Below are 19467 nucleotides of genomic sequence, written 5' to 3' on the forward strand. Positions count from 1 at the left end.
ATGCCCTTCATAGTGCCCTTAAATATCACACCCTCTTTTCTTATCTTCAGAGTATTTGAAACTCTTCCCAGCCTGATTCACCTGCATGTTTTAACACTGCATGCTCTAATCTGTTTAACAAATTATTAATGCAGGTGTTGAATGATTCCATGCTAAGAAAAAGCCCCTGATTCCCCAAAGGAATTGTCTCTAGGCTTGTCAAGGAGCTATTTTGAGTGCAAACTCTGAAAAAGTTGTACTTTCAGCTTACAATGAATTTTACTTTGGCATTTTCCTAGTTGCTTAAGAATGGAAGAGATTTAATACGGTCAGGGTTAAAACATCTCTATTTTCCCCCCTTGCCTGATAACTTAGTATTGCAGTAAGGAGTGTTGTATTCATTTGAAATGTCTTCACCTTGACTGCCTGCCCTGTTGGCATAAGCAGCTGACCAGTATACTGAATGAAAGTGTGTAAAAATTGATGATTTAATCTTTTTTTCCATTGCCTTTCTGACCCTTGAAGTCTGCCAATCAAAAAAAATCATTGCACCACTAGGAAATCAGGCATTTGGTATGATACTAGAGATTTCTCAGGTATGGTTCCTTAGTTACTTCACAGAATTTAAGGATTAAAAGTGCTGTTTTCTTGAGAAAAGGTGAACTTTCTTCATCCTATTCTTCCCCTATTATGACCTATGTTCTTCATACTCCGTTTAAAGTGAATACTGTATCTCAATTAAGCACAAGGTTAAGATGGCATGTTCAGTATTTGCAATCTGCCCTCTGCTGAAAACAAAAACTGTTGACAGTGTTAGTCCCTAGGTCTTTGTACACAAAGAAAGTGGTTTGTCAAAACAAAGACGTATGATTTAAGCTGCTTGGAAATGTAATGGCAAGCCATGGCTGTTGGGGGTATCTCTAACATGAAGTTAAATCAGAAAGGGGCTTACATGGCTTTCAGAAAAGGGCCAGACAAGGAAGGACACATGATCCTGCAGATGATCTCCTGTTACCCTCTGGAGGTTTATAAGTAGCTTTGACCCCATAAGGAGTTTTTGCAGCAGTCTACAGCTTGCTCACAGTGTTCTGAGATTTCCTCATGTGTTTGCATTCAGCATCTAAAAGTAAACACACTGAGCTGGTGTAAACTTGTTCTGATGATTCAAATATTAACCCAAGGGAAAAAACCATCCTTTCCGCTTTGTACCTGCAATCTTCATGTTGGACCAGGTTCCAGCTGCCCATCTGCAGCTGGCACAAATTTGCATAAAAGCTAACCTAAACCTTGTTGCATTTATAGACCATGTAAGAATGTGATGGTGCATGAGGCCTTATCATTATTAAATTTCTACTGGGATATGATCTGATGTGATGGTGCACTACTCTGTTGTCAATCTGCCTTGACTGCTCCACACAGTGGCAAACTGCAGAGACATAGGCAGTGCCTGCTCCATGTCAGGACGAGGGGATGATCAGTTCCTGCCTCTGCTCCTTTTTCCTGAGCCACAGCCATGGATGACACATACTCTCACCTGAGCTAAAAGGTAAAGTCTGCAACTTCACTGTTGAGCTACAGATCCCCCTGTACCTAAGGTACCTTCAGGACTAGCTTAATGCTGCTGCTGAGCTTTAATTAATGGGATGTTAATTATTACATTTGGCTAGAAAAGATGAGTGTAAGGAGCTGTTATCCAGGGTGTTCTGGCAGGAGCCAGCTGAAACAAGGCAGGTTAGGCTGTGAGGGTCTGTCTGGACCCTCAGTCAGGCCCTCTAACTCTACTGACTGTTCAGTGATACAGCCCCAGGGCAGCACGTTTCACCCTGAATTACAGTCTGCCAAAAAAAAAGGATTCTACTTGCTGAATATACTTCTGGGGGGTGGGCAAGGGCTCTCAGCCTGACACTAAGATATAAGAAATCTATATTTTTAGATCTGAGCAATTCAAAAAGCTTAGCTTTCCCAAAAAGTGGAAAACCAGAAAAAAAAACGTGTGAAAAACTCATTTCTGAATGTGTTATTCTATTATTTTTTGTCAATTTCCATTTTCTTTCTTCAAATGTTTTGAAGAAAAGCAATTGATGCTCAGTGATTAAATTCTCTACTCAGTGTTTGCCACTTACTTGAGACTTTTGTAAAGCTGCTCGTGAACCCTCATTGCTGCTACTTCTAAGAGAGCTACACTTATGTAGCAATAACAGAAATATGTTAGGTTAGTTTGTCATGGAACTTTGGAAAAAAACAGAACAGAGAATGCATAGGTAACTAAGAGTACAGGAAAGGAAAAAACAAAGAACAGTAGAGGAGATTAACACAGATAACCATAGTGGAAGAAGTAACAAATATATTCACCAGTAGCAGGAGAGGATGCAAACTACATTTCTGCTCTCATTCAAGAAGTCTTGTAGAACTGGGCAAAGTGCTGAGTCTCTGGCTACATGGCTTATACAGCAGCTTCACTGTGGATCTGTGGGACAGCAGGTTTTGTAGAGGGTCTTCAGCAGCTCTAGGCAGTCTCTGAACTGGAGTCTCTTTTTTCCTCTCTTGCTCTTTTTTTTCCCCTGTTTCCTCCTCCTCCCTGGTTTAAAACTGTCTGTAGGGTAAGGCCATATAAACTTCTTGCATCCAGAGCATCCTGCAGCAAGTTATGCTAGAGGTCTACTATCAGTTGGTGTGCTCTATTTGCACATTTTGACTTGAACTTCATTAGTTTCATTTGATTACTTTTTTAATTTTTTTTTTTAATTTGGAAGAGACAGCAAAGAGTTATTCCTTATCAACTGTTTTCCACCAGCAGACATTAAGGGTGTCTGGCTGAGACTTTGTTTCAACTTTCATTTCATCTTCTGCTGCCTCATGATTTTCTCACTTCTAAATAGTAACTGTATTTACTTAGTTACCTTGATTAATAAACTGCAAGGATTTTAGCCTGTTTGTGCGGCTCTCAACAACCAGAACTGCAGGAATGTAGGAATGTGGACACTACTGGGCAGTAATATTAACAAGGCCTTGGTGGTCTTCAGACAACCTCAAGCCAGAGGGAGAAATAGTACTGCCTGTTTACATAAAACTTGGAGAAACTGGGTAGGAAACACATGCTTGCTCATGACCCTCATGTGAGAAATCCATAAGAGTAGAAGAGTGTGTGACCTTTTTGCTGGTAACAGACTTAAGACACAGGACACTTCAGGACACAAGAATGTCCTAAAGAGGAATTGTTGTCTCCTGACTTTTGGTGCTTTTCATCCAGTGTTCCCATGCAGAGCGATTACTGCCTGGCAGTTACAAGGACAAGGCTTTTTAAACTGCAGTTTTGCACTGCTAAAATGAGCAGCTCTTCCTTAAAGGGGCACTCCTGCCCCTTCCTCTCTTTATTCAGTGCTAACCCTTGTTTTTCTCCCACTACAAGCTGGTTTTCATGGAGTTAAAACTTCAGAAGTCTGCTTGCTGCCATTTCCAGCACTACCTTTTGCTGGCTTAGCTTTGTGTATCAGCTCACTCTCACTCTGCAGACAGGAGAGTCCTGGTGTTGACAGGAACAGAACTGCCTGTTCCCATGGCACCTGTTAAAGCTCTGTAACTCATTATGAAATTAGCACTCTTAAATGTTAGATGGCACATCTGAATGTATCTTCCTCAGCAGGCAAAGGTTATGATCCATAGGGATAACAGCAGCATTGTCTTTCCCTGCTCAAAGTTCTCCCTGTACTGCAGATTTTCCCATCTGGTTTTTCTCGCAGACGCTGCCTCTGCACAGGACAGAAATGTGCATCTTTGGAACACAAGAGAGATGTGTAAGTGATGCTGAGAAGCAAGTGCCCTTGCCAAACCTCTAGCTACATGGTAGCCTTTCTCGTCACTGCATGCAGCAGAAATAACTTTCCCATTTTTGGAACTCTGCACGCTGTTGCAGTTTGAGGAGTGACTGTGGGGGCAGTCACATAAGCTATGATGTCAGCTCCATCACGTGCTGTATTGTTCCAGTGAAGGAGATGTCGGTGACTAAGCATGAAGATGAGAAATTCATCCCAGAGAGGTCATTAATAACAGACCCTGGGTGTAACAAAGATGGTTCACAAAGGGAAGGAGTAGGGCCTGGGACTCAGGGCAGCATGGGACTTCAGGTGACAAGTCCGGAAAAGCTATTAAAAGGATCATACTGTAATTATCAAAATGCATCAAAAGAGGCAGCCTGGTGCAGCTGTAAGCCTGCTGGCTTTTTGTGTAAAGTCAACTGATCCAGCAGTGCACAAATCGGGCAAGGACGGTCACAGAGCTACAGTCTCTGTATTGGAAAACTAGTGGGTGTATCTTCAACTTCCAGATGTCTTCTTCATTTTAAATACCCCTTGGGATAATCTCTTGCCTTTACTGCAACCACTTAGAAGCCAAACTGTGATAAATTCTGCAGAATTATGTAAAATGGAGACAAAGCTCAGCTCTCTCCCTTGTCATTACACATTTGATTCCAAATGAGGATTTAAGCAGATCAGAAGCTCCTCATATATTTTCCTCCCCTCATTCTTTGTTTATCAGTAGCCAGAAACGCCTGACGCAAGCCGTTGCCCGCACACAGGAGCAAGACAGGTTTTAGCTTGTTGTGTACTGGACGAGTGGAAGAGCCCCGATGGCTGTGTTTCACCCCTCAGCACAGCCTTCCCGGCGAGGCCCCCCGCCGGCTCGGCCTGCTGATCCCCGCTGCCGCCCCAACATGGCTCCCAGCTGAGGGGCGCCGCCGCGGCCCCCCGGCCCTGACCTGGATTCCCCGGGGAGGGGCGTGGCCGCCGCCTCCGCCAATGGCCGCGCGGGGCGGTGCTGACGCGCGGGGCCGCCTCCATTTCGCGGTGCAGCGCCGGTGTTGCGCAGCAGTCGGAACCGTCTGTCGCCCGGGGAGGACATATCCGCCCGACCGATCCGCCGATCGTCTGCCGCGCCGCACCGCGCAACCGTTCGGCTCGGCCTGCACCGAGACCCACAGCCCAGGTTCGTAAAAGCTCCCGGGGCTTCCCCGCAGAGCGGGGCGTGGGGGAAGCGGAGCGTGTGCGGTACGGGGCGCTTCTGCTGTGTGCTCGAACCCCCGGCCGGCGTTGTCGCCGCTCCGTCCCGCTCGGTGCGCGCCGCGGCAGGGTCGGTGCCGGAGCCGGGTGCGGCACGGCCGCCATTTTGTAGCAGAGCGATGGCGTTTGCTTTTCTTCTTCGGCTGGGGAGGCGGGGCTAACTGGGAGGTGAGGCAGATGGGCGGGGCCGAAGGCCGAGCGCCGGGCTCCTATTGGGCGGGGATGAGGAGGTGTCCCCCCGCCGCTTTCCTATTGGCCCTTGTTGGGGGCGGGGCCGGCTGGCGCAGTGCGGCAGCGGGCGGTGCTGAGTCACCGGGCGGGCCTGACGCGCTTGTTCCCGCAGCAGGGCCGCGCAAACACAGCCATGAGCGGCTGCCGCGTCTTCATCGGGAGGCTGAACCCGGCCGCCAGAGAGAAGGATGTGGAGAGGTTCTTCAAGGGGTACGGCCGCATCCGAGACATCGACCTGAAGAGGGGCTTCGGCTTCGTGGTGAGTGCGCCCCCTCTCTCTTCCCCACCGCCTTAGTGCTCACTCGTGTTTGAGGTTTATGAAGCGACTTCGAAAGAAAATTATTAACGTGACCGTCAAGGCACACCACGTGACAAATAAGCACTTGCTCGTTCATTGGAATGTAATTGCTTGGTTTTATTGTCTTGGTTGTGTAGGAGTTTGAGGATCCGCGGGATGCAGACGATGCCGTTTATGAATTGGATGGAAAAGAACTTTGCAGTGAAAGGTGAGGTGTCTTATTTCGTGGCAATTCAACCTTGGGAATCAAGATTGTATAAGTCAATTTGTAAAAATCAATTTTAATTTGAATTGTGTTATTAGTATTGGTCAAACTGTTTTGTTTTTGTTTGTTTTGTCTCTGTCCTGAGAATTACAACTGTACTGAAAAGAAGACATATGTAAAAACAGGTGTTTTGTTATGTTTTCCGCTTTGCAGGGTGACCATTGAGCATGCCAGAGCACGCTCGAGGGGCAGAGGCAGAGGGAGGTACTCTGACCGGTTCAGTAGCCGCCGCCCGCGCAGTGACAGGAGGTACGTGCAGCTTTGAACCAGTGCAGTTTAAAAAAAGAATGCTTTGGGCTCACCCCAGGAATGTGAGCTGCAATGAGCTATTAAAAGGTGTTGTTTGCCTTTTAAGTTGTTTGATGTAGCAGCAGGATAGTGAAGATTACAGAGCTTCTCAGATATGCCTGTCATTCTTACGCTCCCTCCCTTAAGTACTTAATGCCTGCTCTAGATTGCTCAGGCCATTGCATAGTTCTGGTCATAGTACTAATGATGATATGCTGATACCAGCTCTTGGTACAGCCCTCGTTAATATTAACATGGTTATTTTGTACTTACTGATAGACGTCTGAATTGTTTGTTTCAAAACAGAAACGCCCCACCTCTAAGAACAGAAAATCGCCTCATAGTGGAAAATTTGTCATCCCGTGTCAGCTGGCAGGTTTGTTGAAACATGATTAACTATTTTGACTTCATTTAATGGGTATGTAATGTAATGTAATTATTTTGTAAAATAATTAATTAAATTAAAACCTAATTTATTAAAACGTTTATGTAATTAATATGATTTTTAGTAATGTAACTTAAATATTTCGAATGAAAGCTAGTTAACGTTAATTCATAATAATAATAAATTTATATGTTTGAGGATATATATTTATTTTTTTCTTGTTTTTAAAATCCATTTTAACCACATATTAAACCCTTTATTTGCCAGCCTATCTGTGTCGTTGGCCTTATGACGAGGAGTGCCTGTGGGTTATCCTAATCGTTCTGTCTTGGTCACTCTTGGTCGGGCCTGGTTGACTTTCCAGTCAGCTCCTACAATGTCACTTGGCCACCTCTAGATCTGTGTTTGCCGGTCTAGACGTAATCGATGCACTCCTTAAAGTGCCACATTGCAGCGGTCCCAGAGCGTTAACGAGATCTGATTCCTAAGTTGAGAGCTGTTCTTCCTGTAACGCTTCCGAATAACGAGGTCCTGGTCGAAAAGAGTTGAAAGATTGGAAATTAGGTGGTCGTTGGAATCCTGATCGCAGTAAAGTGGTCCTTGGTGACATCAAGCATAGAGAATGGATCCATCCATAGTCTCCTGATAGGGAGGGCAGTGCGATTAATGGCTTCCATCGACTGGGTAGTGTTCGGCAAGTGGGTGGCGAAGAGCCAGTCGGGCATATGTCATGACGGTATCTCCGGTCGCTTAATGCAGTTTGCTGCTTGGCTAGCCTAGGGAAATGTTTATAAAGGTAAAGTAAACTATATTTTTAATGACATATGGGGCACAAAATAATTGGTGTTATGTAAATGTAATTTTGTATTCATAAAAGACTTGTAATGTAAATGGAGACTGAAATAGTCCAAAAAAATATACGGGTTGTATTTCAAAGTCAATTCAGTAGATATAAAAATGTGCTTTTCATTTCTTTTTTTCTCTCTCTTTCTTTCTCTTTGTTACTTAATCTATAAAATCATTTTAGACTAATACTTACCCTAATGTTAAGACCCTTTTATTAGCATTTTGCTTAAAGCAATATGCTTTTCTCATTTATTTCGTGCCCTGATACAGATAATGCAATTTTGATTACAAGTATGGCAGTTGCCATGTTTGTGATTTATCTAACAACTTCTCTTTCAGTAGTCATAAGTTTCTTTTGTTTGCTTTAAACTACTTTTGTATAAGTAAATGTTAATTTCACTTCTTTGCATAACAAAAGTGGTCTTGTGTTAGGATCTCAAAGACTTCATGAGGCAAGCCGGGGAAGTAACCTTTGCAGATGCACACAGACCTAAGTTAAATGAAGGGTAAGTCTATCAAGTAATCTCTTGAAATCAGTAGAGTAACCTGTATATGTAATATTTGGGGAGGGAAGGTGGGTACTTTCAGTGTCGGCAGCTGTTCATGGCTTAATTTAGCTGCCCTTTGAAAACGTATGTAGGAAATGTTTGGGGAGGTGAATTTTTCATGCTTCAGTGATGACACTACTGAGCATTGTAGGTTTTGGAGTTTTGTTTGTTTGGCTTTTTCCCAGTGTAAATTTTGCTTGTATTGGTAGCTACAACCTGTAATAGTGAGCTTTATGTTTGTTGTTTGCTTTTTTTTTTTTTTTTTTTCTCCGTAGGGTGGTTGAATTTGCCTCTTACAGTGATTTAAAGAATGCTATCGAAAAGCTTTCTGGTAAAGAAATTAATGGAAGGAAAATCAAACTAATTGAAGGCAGCAAAAGACACAGGTACGGATTTCTACTCTCTTAATAAGGCTTAAAAGTTAGTGAGGACCTTTGAAGTCAGTGACGAAGCAGCTGAGCAGGAGAGCTGTGGAGTGCCTGGTTAGGGCCGTGGGGTTCCATAGCTAGCACTGACTGGCGCTCCCCGTTGGCTCCTCAGCAGGTCCAGGAGCAGGTCGCGGTCTCGCAGCAGGAGCTCATCGGGCTCTCGCAGCCGCTCTCGTTCCCGCAGCCGCAAGTCCTACAGCAGGTCACGGAGCAGGAGCCGCAGCAAGTCACGGTCAGTTAGCAGATCTCCACTGCCAAACAAGAGCCAGAAGCGTGGTTCTTCCAGCAGATCCAAATCTCCGTCATCGGTAGACCGGCAGAGGTCTAGATCAAGGTCCAGATCTGTTGACAGTGGCAACTGAACTATAAATGACTTGCCCTGGGGGCCCTTTTTTAAACCATACTTGCTAAAACTTGTGGTAAGTATGTGACTTTCTGAGGGAAAGGGTTTGGATGGGGAGAGGGGAGGGAAGGGGGAACTTTGTAGATGTGGACCATGGTGGGAAGGGTTATTGACTAATTGTATTAAATGTTTTTGATAACCCTTTTCTTGCTCACATTTTTTTGTGAATGTCTGAAGTGTATAGTTTGTGTATATTGGCAGGGCTCTTTATAACTAAACCAGACAGATTTTTTTGTACTCTGAAGTCATCTGAACACTTAATTCTCAGTATATTTAACTGTGAATAGCAACTAAAAACATTAATGTCTCAGACTAATAGTTTTAGACATCTAAGAGAGCTCTATATGTGCTGTATATAAAGCTTTATTTCAGAGGGTATTTTTTTGTGCTTTTGAGACATTGTTTCAGCTATAGGTCAGCAGATTAAGTGCTGGTCGGTACTGGTAATAAAACTTTATTTTAGAATATTTTCATTTAATATGACTTGCACTACACTAAGAAAATGCCCATTTCACTGCCCTGTGGTAATAATATTCTATAAAGCACTCTTATTTCTTGATACCTAAGAATAAAATAGTTCAAATAAAGTATAAAGAAACATTTCTGCTTCTAGTTTGTTTCTTGGTGTTAATAAAGTGGTTGTGACTGTATTAAAATGTTTCTTAAAGATGGAGCTCCTAAAGTGATAACTGTTTTGGGCAGGGGTGAGAATTAGCATCCTTTTAAATACATTGTGTGATGTCCTTGGATGTCTCTGTGTTCTGAAATAAGAGCATGGGTAATCGGGGTGTCATAGTTCATAGCAAAAAGTGGAGTGGATGAGTCATTCAGTTTTTAATGACTTGGGACAAGAAGTGTGGAGTGTTAAAGACATGTAGTCAGCATTCTTCCTTAGTGTATTTGTGCATGTTCGTATGAGAACACTGAAGTGTAGATAAACCATTTTTGTGAGCATTAGTCCTCATTCTGGGGGAAGAGTGATTTTTAAGTCGGTGGGTGGGAGTAGTGCAGCAGTAGTACCATGAGGTACTGTTTTAGTGTTTGTGCCTTCCAGTGGCAGCAGTTCTCTGCAGTCTCAATTTCTCAAGCCCTCACCCACAAGAACTTAAGAATGAAATTTTTTAAATAACATGTTTTCTTATAAAGTGCTTTACAGAGCTATTCTAGTAATCTGTAGAAACCTTTAAAAAGATCTTTGTAGCCTAGGCTTAGATTTTGATAGATTGTAGGAAGTGCAAGGTGGTTGCTCTAGGAGCAAGGTGTGGCCTTGTGGGAGTCAGGTGTTTGGCCTCTGCAGCTCTGCTGCCCTTTCTCCCTGCTGCTGCACAGTTCTCAGGTGCCAAGCTAAGGAAGGAGGAGGAGCTCTTGTACTGCGTGGGTCTGTGTGTTGAGGTGTCACTGTATCAGGCTGCCAGGCACTCCTGAGAGCAGGCCTGAGAAGGGGGCAGGATCCACAGTTAACTGGGTTGTTACCAGTGAGCTTTGGGGAATGGGAGGCTTCATCTGCACCTTAGTGGTGCAGATGCTCATCCCAAGAGATGTGTAGCAAGAGGGCTCTAACTTGTAGGGATAAAACAGTATTCACACTCATCAGGGTGGAAGGTCAGCTGTGTAGAGATCTTGAGTCAGTTGATTATACTAACTTAGATGATGATGGGCATCTGTGTCCAAGTGGGACTTTGCTTCAGCTGGAACCCAGGTGGCTGAAGGTACTTGATGTGATGAAAAGGACCACAGATTTCTTTCAGTCTAAATGTGAAGTATTATCTGCTCTATAAATAGTTATTCTGAATTGTGTTTCTAGACCACACCACATACTTGCTGTGCAAGCAGCATGAGCAGGTGCCTGCATTTTCCCTGGGGAGCTGGCTCTTGTAATGATGAGCTTCCTGTTAAACTCCCAGGCTTTGCAGTATGGAGGCTTATGTTGATTCATGGTGTAAGAAGTTATGCTGTTTATTTAGTGTAGGTTCTTGGTACAAACCTACAGTTTATTCTTAAGATGAACTACTGTGGGTTACAAGGCACAGTCTGGACACTGGAGATGTTGATGCCAGTCTTTCCTGGTACTTTGTATGTAGTGTGACCATACCTTGGTGGTGTCCGGAACAGGTGTCATGTTGAGTTCACTGGCTGCTGCAAAAGAAGGCACGTTTAAGGTTCATCTGGTGTTAGAGGTACAGCTTGCTGGGCCCAAACTCAGCATTCAAAGGCAATTTGTGTAGTCATGATCATGGTTTGTGTGGTCTCTGCTCTGGGGGATCAGTGGTACCACATAGTACCTGCTGGAGGATGGAAGAAACCAACAGCCCATGGGCTGCTTGGCTGTGCATTCGATCTCACTGGCTTCTGAATGGAGAAACTTTCACAGCTCATTCTGGGTCTGTTAAAGAAATAACATTTATCTGCAGTGATATTGTCAGGATCTGCTTCCATTATGTGCCAGCAGGACAGTTACAGGTAAGTGAAATTAGGAAAGGGAACTGACTTAAAACTGGGACAGTCACTTGGCATGTTTTTCAGCTGTCCCAAAGGGTTGTCACAATGACTTTGAAGTCACTGAAAGTCTCCTCCTCTCTGGGCTGACAGAGCGAGGCTTAGTCTGGAGCAGGGTCTTTGGGGAATAACTGTGGGTGCAGATGGCTCTATGGCTGCTGTGAAGTGAGCATACCATAAAACTTGACAGAACAGCTGGAGACTTAGGAGCTGGCTTCAGAAGGTGGAGCTTGGAGGGTTGTGAAAGCAACTGCTGCAGAATCCATATCTTGTTTTCCTGGTTTTCCACTGTTTCTGCAATGTCTTGACACTGATTTCATTTCTTGAGCGCTAAATGTGTCCACATCTGCATAGATAATTTTTGCTGCATCTGAAGAAAGAGAAAAATGTGAGAATAGGCAATTCTGACACCAGGTTAGGGAGAGATTGTGACAGCTGCGACTGGAATTACTGGGTCATTTAAAACAAGAGGAGGGAATTTGAGATTCCTGCCGAAAGACTGAAGCCATTTTGTTTCCAGTAATTTATGACCTGGAGGCTAGAATACCACCTTTTTGTTATAGTCTTGCCAGCACCTGCATGTCTGTTTCCAGTATCAACTGCTTTGCTCTGAACACACACCCAAGGATCCAAATGAGTGTGCTTTCCCCCCCATTAAATTGTCCTCCAGCATAGCTATAAGATGTGGTAAAGTGATCCTGAAGCAGCTCTGTAGCAGCTACTCTGCTGCTTCTCTCGCAAGGCAGTGGAGAAAAGTTGTACTGGCAGCATCAGAGGGGTGGTGGGTGGAGGATCTCATTAAGCCATCTGTGCAGTCAGCTGAGTTTGGAATAGGGACCTGCTGGAGTTAGAGAAGAGTGTATTTCACATCTGTAGCAATATTGTATATATTTTAAAATGAAATTTCAATTTCTTTGTGTACTTTATGTACTTTTCTAGCAAAAGACCCAAATGTTTTGTTCCTTTGGCTGTAGTATTTGGCAGTGCTGTCCTCTCAGGGAATCACTTAACAGCTTGGAGCAAAGCTGGGATTAGTTGCATTAAAGAATATGTCATGTTTTTGTGTAGTTTTAGCCTCACGCAAACATCTCTGTTCTTTGCATTGCTCAGTGCAAGTCAACTTTCACATGGTGTCTACTGTAGCTTAAGACACCAGACTGAAAACCTGAGCACTGATAGTTTTGATAGTATATAGTTGTATGAAACATCCTGCTGATAGAAGAAGTCCATGGAATTTTTAAGGTCTTCAGTTACCTCTGAATTTTTGACTCTGATTTGAGTATTATGTGCTGGGTATGTAAACCCTAGTTAAAGAACAACTGGATTCTGCCATTATAAAGCAGCAATGTAATTACATTGTAAGCATGTATAGCTTAATGTGGAAAGTATAAGAACTAAAGGAGCAAAGCTGTACTTGCCATTGGCCTGCTTTATTCTGTCATGGATCTGAAAGGCCAGGATGAGCAGAAATCCTTCTCCAAGCTGGAACAGCAAGTAGAGTAGTGGGAAGAAGTACAGGGGGCCAATGACCCCTGGGGCAAAGGCGACCTTGAGGATAGCTGAGCCAATCTGTACATTCTGGCAGCCAGTTTCCATGCACACTGTCCGCCTGCACCTGAAGGAGAAAAAGTTAAATAGATTTAAATTGCTTCCAAACAACTGAAACAGAGCCCTGCCCACCTTGCTGGCGCACTTGCCTGACTTGCCTGTGGCTAAAAGCTGCTCTGTCAGGAACAATACTGCAATCCCTAGAAGGTTTTGCCTCCTGCTCCATTGGCAATGGGCAGAGACAGATGATGTTACAAATGTGAACTTTGTTCATAATGGTATCGGAGGCCTTGTGTCCTGCTTTGGACTCTGCAGCTTCCTGCAGGGAAGTAATCTGAGGTGGTAGGAGTCCAAAATATGAAGGTATAAAATAGGACTAGGAGGATTCCTACTAGGACATCCTACCTGGTTTATGTAGGATGAGGAAAAAAGGAGGAGCAGGTTTTATATGTCAGGTTTTCAATCTAAATTCCTGGACTGTAGCTGAGAATGCACTGACTGATTTGAGGTAGTAACCAGCTGGGGAATAATCGTGTCACTTGGGGTTTGAGCTCTGTTGGTATTTCCCAGTTTTTCGGGTTTGGGGTTTTTTTCAGTGCTAATAATTTTTTTAATCCCAGCTTCATTACCAAGAGCAGAGGGTGGCAGTATGTTTAGCAGTTCACTAGTGACCATAAGCCAAAACCATCCATCTACTTGTTCAATGAACCTTCCATGGTGATCAGGTGCCTGTGCCAAAAACACCTGCTTAGCTATTCCTCCCCTCTCAGGTAAGCCAAGCAGAGGTTAAAGTAATTTATCTTCCCACTCAAGCTGTGGGAGTCACTGGCTTGGGACCAGCTTGTAGGTACTGTGCCTGGTTGTATTTCTAGATCCTATTTTGGGTGAATGGGGTCAGTGTTCTACAGAAGTATATTCCTAAAATTCGTGTTTTCACCATTGCTCCGCAAAGCAGAGCTGACAAACCTCTCTGTTCCTGATGAGAGAGAGGGGGGAGGGAGGTGTGGAAGAACATACCGGTCATCAAGCTTGAAGGCTGCAGAGACAGCGTAGCCCAGCAGGAATCCGGTAAGGGGCATTAAGGCACAAGTTCCCAGGAGAGGTGGTGAGAAGACAACCATGATACAGCTTCCCATATTGGCCACAGACAGAACAATTATAGCAGCAGACAACAGTAGAAGCATAACCATCCCTGCCTAAAATAGAAGTGATTGACTTGTGGACAAGAGAGAAATCCCCAGCAAAATTTGCCTCAGCTGTTAGAAGCAGCTGTACCCAGTTCTCTGTCCATCACGTGAAGTACACAGAGGGCAAAAGTGCCTTTCATGGACATTAATGTTATCAGTAATCAACAAAAGACCATCCTGGGCTAGTACCGAGAGAGACCTTAAACAACAAAGTACCTTTCTAGCCTATATGCAAAATGACTACTCTTGCTGCACAAGCTGCTTGTTTCTCAGGCATTGCTACTTGTCTCTGTCCAGGTCCCTTTGTGGCTCTAGCCTACCCCAAGCAGGTGCTGAGGAAACCACTTTACTCACAGGTAGAGCCTAGCAGAGTTCTTGAGTTAGACAATGGTGTATCTGGTTGTCTGTATTTCTGTTTTGCCATTTAAATGCCTGATGTATAAAGGAAGCAGGGACATGATTCCAGGCATAAGTGGGCACTTGGTGATACAGTGGCCTCTGTTGGATAGGTATCTCAATGAATTAAGCAGCAATTTTGTGATTTGATTTTTACCTTGTGCTAGACCTCTGAGAACAGTGGATTGGTTTTAATCTGTTTCGGAGTGGCTATTGTTTGGTTGGTTTTTATTTGGGTTCTGCTTTGGTAGCAGCAGTAGTTGGGGGCAGTGCCTACGATGTTCATTAGTGCTGATGTAGCAAAAAACTTCTAAGTTAAAACTGAAGCAAAAGGAAAATGTAGGAAGTTGGCTATGCAGTGTTTGCCTGGAAAAGATGGATGACTTCTTCTTGGGCAAATTTTTTAACCATTAAAGTGGTGAAGTGCATATCTTGAGCTCTCTCCTCAACCCTTTCATTGATTTGTGGCATGTCTTAGAGAAGTTAATATGTCTGTGATTCTATTTTTAAAAACTTCCTCAAGGCCTTTGATTGAAAGGCAACTAACACAGGATACTTCTTACCTTGGTGATAATGCCAGTGTACTGTGGTTTCTTCTCATTCAAGATGATGCCGATGGCACAGGGGATTAGCATCAGCACCAGGAAGGTGATTATTCCTTTGTAAGGTACCTTGCCCTCCAAATCACCCTCATACAGTCCTCCCGAGTAAAGGTACAGAAGCAGTGGCATTAATCCAATTGCCAGGACCATGGAGCATGCAGTCATTACAACACTGAGATGAAGAAATAACCCCTCAGTAGAACAACACTTTTTAAAAATGGAATATGCTAATCTGATTACTTGCCCAGACAGATAATTTTAATAGAAGACTTCACCTTGCTTTTTCCCAACTTGTCTCTGAGATCTCCCCAACATCACTGTCAGACTGTAGAAGGATGTGATATGAATGAAGAAGGGAGAAGATGACTCAAGTTTCATCCATGCTGAGAAAGGGTACATACATACCCATGACGAGGGTACAGTTCACATTTCAGAAATTCACAACTGAGAGAAAAAGTAATACTTTGTATTTTTGTGCTGGATCTTGTTTTATCACTAGGGTTTTTTGGAGGGTGGTGTTCTACTAGTTCAACATTTCTCACTGATGCAGCCTCTTCAGGCAGCATGATCAGTGTACACAGAACTGCATGTATAGACACAGCATATATATGTATATATATATATATATATATATATATATATATATTTGCCCTATGTACTGCTACGTGGAGATGAAAACGTGTTCCTGCACCCATGCCATCAAGGGCAGCATGCCAATGATTCAGAGAAAGGTGCAAAGTCCTATTGTAAAACAGGGACAAATTAACTTACTGAGCAGTATGGGTGCTTTAAAAATGTTTTGGATTTAGTATTTCAGTCTTTGTCCAGCTTCTTGGGGCTTCCTAATGTTGATTAAATTAGTTTCTGAACCAGCCATATAACTAGATTGGCCTGGGCAATGAACAGGTACATAGCTTTTCTTACCTGAGATTCATGTCCCCTCTCAGTGCCTGGCTAAAGACGTTGGAGATGTTTCCCCCTGGGCAGCAGCCACAGATGAGGATGGCCAGGGATTCTGAGGTGCCCAGCTGGAAGAGCCTACCCAATATGAATGCTGTCAAGGGCATGATGCTGTACTGAGCCAATATTGCTATTGCCACACCTTTAGGTCTCTTGAGGTGAGTTGTGATCTTGGCTATCTCCATTGTACATCCCAGAGACACCATGATGACCAGGAGGACCGCGATGAGGATTACATTAAGGGCTGTGTCCATAACCTGCTGTCCAAATGCAAAGGGTGGTGCCAGACTGGTCAGGGAGGTGCTGCTCTGCGTGCAACCTAGGCTCCAAAGTCCTGATCTATCAAAAGCTCCCTTGGTCTTGTTCATCCTGCTGAGGGGTTTGGAGGTCCCTTCTGTAAGTGGGAATGTGAGGGAAGAATTGATACAAAAGTCCAAATAACATTAAATTAATGGAAGCAAAACATGAGCTCTCTTTCAGGACTCCCCTTTTAGCCTTCAGCACCTGTTGAAAACAGAAATTTGCATTTAGAGAAATCAGCTGTGAACCCCATTTATTTTGGAAATATCCTGTGCAGTTTATGCATCTTCTGCTCTGGTCCTCCACTTCTTTCAGCATCTACCCTCACAATGAGACAGCTCATGGTAGGTAGAAAAGACAGGTAAAGATGGGCACTTCATACAAAGGAAATGAACCAGAGCTCCTCTCATTCACAAGATACTGCTGAGGCCAATACTTGAAAACATGATGCATCTAGGGTTTTTAATGTTTTTTATGAGATTATAGACAATATATATATAAACAATATATATATATTGTTTTTAATGAGATTATAAAATACTTATTCTTCTGACCATAAATAAAGCTGTTGATATCGAGGTCTAGGATGATATTACTATGTGGATGAGTAATTTCTCTAGTAAACTCTTAGGGGCCTTCATGTCTCTTTTCCTGATGTGTTGTCTGACACTGTCTAGAATTTTTTTGGCATATAAAATTCATTCTCCAAGCCTTACCAACTTTGAAAATATTATTTCCTCCTTGGTGCTGAGGGAAGGTTCTGCATGGTAGGTACCTCAACTGACCTCTGCAGTGCAAGGCTGGGCTCCATGAGCACAGCAGTGCTGCATTCAGGACCTGGGGTGTTCTACATTGTGATCCAGCTGGGGCTGCAGACATCACACAAACTCTCCAAGCAAAGTCAAAGAGGCAGCTGTTCCCCACCCCAGACTGGTACCTGCCCTGTGCTTTCAGTGCAGGGCTGCATGGCAAGACACACACTCAGTGCTCTGGTGGGCAGGGAAGCAGGGCCTGGGTAGCTGGTGCTGGGGCAGGAAGAGGGACTGGAAAGATGGTTGATCCTCCAGCTTCTGCAAGGGTGACTGCTGCTCATCCTGCCATTGCTTCCTGTGCCTGGCTGTAACAGGGGATGTGCTTCCCTACACCTGCCGTGTTGGGGAATGGCACATTGCCTGCCTTGCCCTCAGGTGCCATACTTCCTGATCCCTTGGCAGGTTTTGCCTTCATTTAAGGCATTTATTGCCTTCAGATTGACCTGAGCCATCCCCTAGGTGAAGGGAGGGACTCTAGAAACAGAGCTGAGCATGTTAAACTAGAGTAAAATGGATGCTGTTACCTCAGTGCCAGTGGATGTGGCTGTAGGAAGCTTTGGTAGATCACCCGCTGCTCCATCCTTTCCTGGCTGGGCTTGGTAAGTGGTAGTACTCTTCAGTCCTCCTGCTTCAAGAAAATCCCCCTTGGTAAAATCCTGTCTTCTGCTTGCAGGATATAAAGCAGGATATAGAGCCTCACAGAGAGGGAAGTTGCTGTTCTTTGGTAGTTATACTAACTGGACTGGGGAAGGGATTTTAACCTGGGAGATTTTCTGCACTGTGGCTGAGCTCTAATTCCTTTGCTGAAGGGTATTATGATGCTGCATTGCTTCTATTCATCTGGGAGCTCAGCAGGCTCAGCCTCTTCAGCCCTATTGCTCTGGAAACATTGCTGGAGGCAGGCAGGAATGTCAGAGCTGTTCTCTGTGTTCCTCCCCACTTGCTCTTGCTTTGGTTGGGAACTTTGTTTTCCAGGCTGGCAGCCAGGCCGGAAAAGCACCAACAACAGCTCAGGAGGCCAGCACAGGCATCCCCATTGGGTGGGAAGGAGCAGTGCCTGTGGCTCTCAGCGGCTTGGCACATCCATGCCCATGGCTTCTCCTACACCACACTGCCTTTCTTGGGGACAAGGGGCCCTCCAGTAAGTCACGGGTGGTGCCTTGAGCCCCCTGTGTCACTGTGGTGGCACCGAAGTGCCTCGGCTTGTTGCTGGGCTCTGGCTGAGCAGGTGTGGCGAGGGGGCCTGCAGCACTGTGGGCATTTTGATTTTCTGTAGGCATCTGCAAGACTACCAGGCACAAGCAAGGGCTGCCCAAGTAGCACATGGGCAAGATCCATAAGAATTAAGATAAAGTGCAGGATCAAATCCCACAGCAATTCTTTATCTCTATCCCTCTCTTCAGGATTTTTTCCTCTGTGAATCCCCAGTCTTCCTAAAGAAATGCTTGTTTTTCACCATGTTTGCCTTTCAGCTGTGTGCTGAATTTAGTAAGAAATGCAGAGAGTCAAGCCAAGCAATAAAAGTGCTTATAAAGTGTTACCACCTCAGCAGCACCTCCTCTTCCCCTAAACTCAGTGTAGCTCAAGTTTTTAAAATGACAATGTTCTAACATTCTTACCCTTTTCAGGACTGTAGAAGAATGATTAAATGACTCTAATAATTGAAAAAAATGCCTGCTAGTTGTTCATTGTTCAAGCATTCCTACTGGTTCCTGGTAGCTAATGGAGGAAACACCACAGGAGCCAAAGAAGAGACTGGTTGAAGAAAGTAGAGTAAATTAGGATCATTATTTCACCCTGGTTCATGCTTGGACATCTAGTTCTTTGACGTGGGCACCAGAGCTGGGAGTTTGCATTTAAGTGTGGCCAAAGAGCTGTACCTCAGCTGTAAAGCCGCTGCTCCCTCTCAGGACCCGGGCGGTGGGATGGCTGAGGGAAGGCTGGAGGGAAGGAGTGCGCTCCCACTGCGGGAGCAGCGGGCCCGGCCGTCGCACCTGGTACCCAAGCACCCGCCTTGCTTCAGAGGATGCGCTCGCCTTGCAGAAGCCGGCTGTTTAACCCCTGGGCAAAGCGTGCCTTTCCCGTGCTTCGGCCGCTCGCTGGAAGGGCCCAGTTACGGAAAAGTCAACTCCCAGGTGCCCTTACATTGCTGTCTGTCTTTCAGTGCGAGCTGAGGGGCGCTGCAGCAGCCGGGCGGGAGCAGGGCTGGCCCCGGCCTGGCTCCGCAGCCGCAGGAGGGCAGTGAGGGCTGAGGGGCGCTGCAGCAGCCGGGCTGGCGCAGGGCTGGCTCCGCAGCCGCGGGAGGGCAGTGAGGGCTGAGGGGCGCTGCAGCAGCCGGGCTGGAGCAGGGCTGGCCCCGGCCTGGCTCCGCAGCCGCGGGAGGGCAGTGAGGGCTGAGGGGCGCTGTCGCAGCCGGGCTGGCCCCGGCCTGGCTCCGC

At 45.0% G+C, this 19467-nt stretch overlaps 2 protein-coding genes across 5 annotated transcripts; one reads left to right on the forward strand and one right to left on the reverse strand.

Moving 5' to 3' along the window:
• Positions 1-4799: 4799 nt before the first annotated feature.
• Positions 4800-9328, forward strand: SRSF5 (serine and arginine rich splicing factor 5). Of its 4 annotated transcripts, none has more exons than XM_084207034.1 (8): positions 4802-4962; positions 5380-5526; positions 5703-5773; positions 5984-6079; positions 6425-6494; positions 7782-7855; positions 8173-8283; positions 8438-9328. In XM_084207034.1, exons 2-8 carry the CDS (start codon positions 5401-5403, stop codon positions 8685-8687), a joined length of 798 nt encoding a protein of 265 aa, XP_084063160.1. In that variant the 5' UTR covers positions 4802-4962; positions 5380-5400; the 3' UTR covers positions 8688-9328. The 4 variants fall into 4 exon arrangements, with proteins under 4 accessions (XP_084063162.1, XP_084063160.1, XP_084063159.1 ...); XM_084207033.1 differs by having other exon boundaries at positions 5383-5526; XM_084207035.1 differs by having other exon boundaries at positions 5383-5526; positions 8441-9328.
• A 2099-nt stretch (positions 9329-11427) lies between these two features.
• On the reverse strand, positions 11428-16285 carry SLC10A1 (solute carrier family 10 member 1; the record flags this gene model as incomplete). Its single annotated transcript, XM_084207242.1, has 5 exons — positions 11428-11594; positions 12643-12839; positions 13790-13968; positions 14919-15129; positions 15882-16285. 5 exons carry the CDS (start codon positions 16283-16285, stop codon positions 11428-11430), a joined length of 1158 nt encoding a protein of 385 aa, XP_084063368.1.
• Positions 16286-19467: the final 3182 nt, after the last annotated feature.

The sequence above is a fragment of the Fringilla coelebs genome, assembly GCF_963513975.1.
Source record: "Fringilla coelebs genome assembly, chromosome: 6".
NCBI classification, from domain to species: Eukaryota; Metazoa; Chordata; class Aves; order Passeriformes; family Fringillidae; genus Fringilla; species Fringilla coelebs.

Excerpts from the sequence above, each read along its gene's own strand:
- SRSF5 (XM_084207034.1), top strand. The coding sequence starts at position 5,401 with ATGAGCGGCTGCCGCGTCTTCATCGGGAGGCTGAACCCGGCCGCCAGA. Across the intron at positions 5,774-5,983 it reads AAAGAACTTTGCAGTGAAAG|GGTGACCATTGAGCATGCCA; the intron begins GTGAGGTGTCTT and ends TCCGCTTTGCAG. Across the intron at positions 6,495-7,781 it reads CATCCCGTGTCAGCTGGCAG|GATCTCAAAGACTTCATGAG; the intron begins GTTTGTTGAAAC and ends GTCTTGTGTTAG.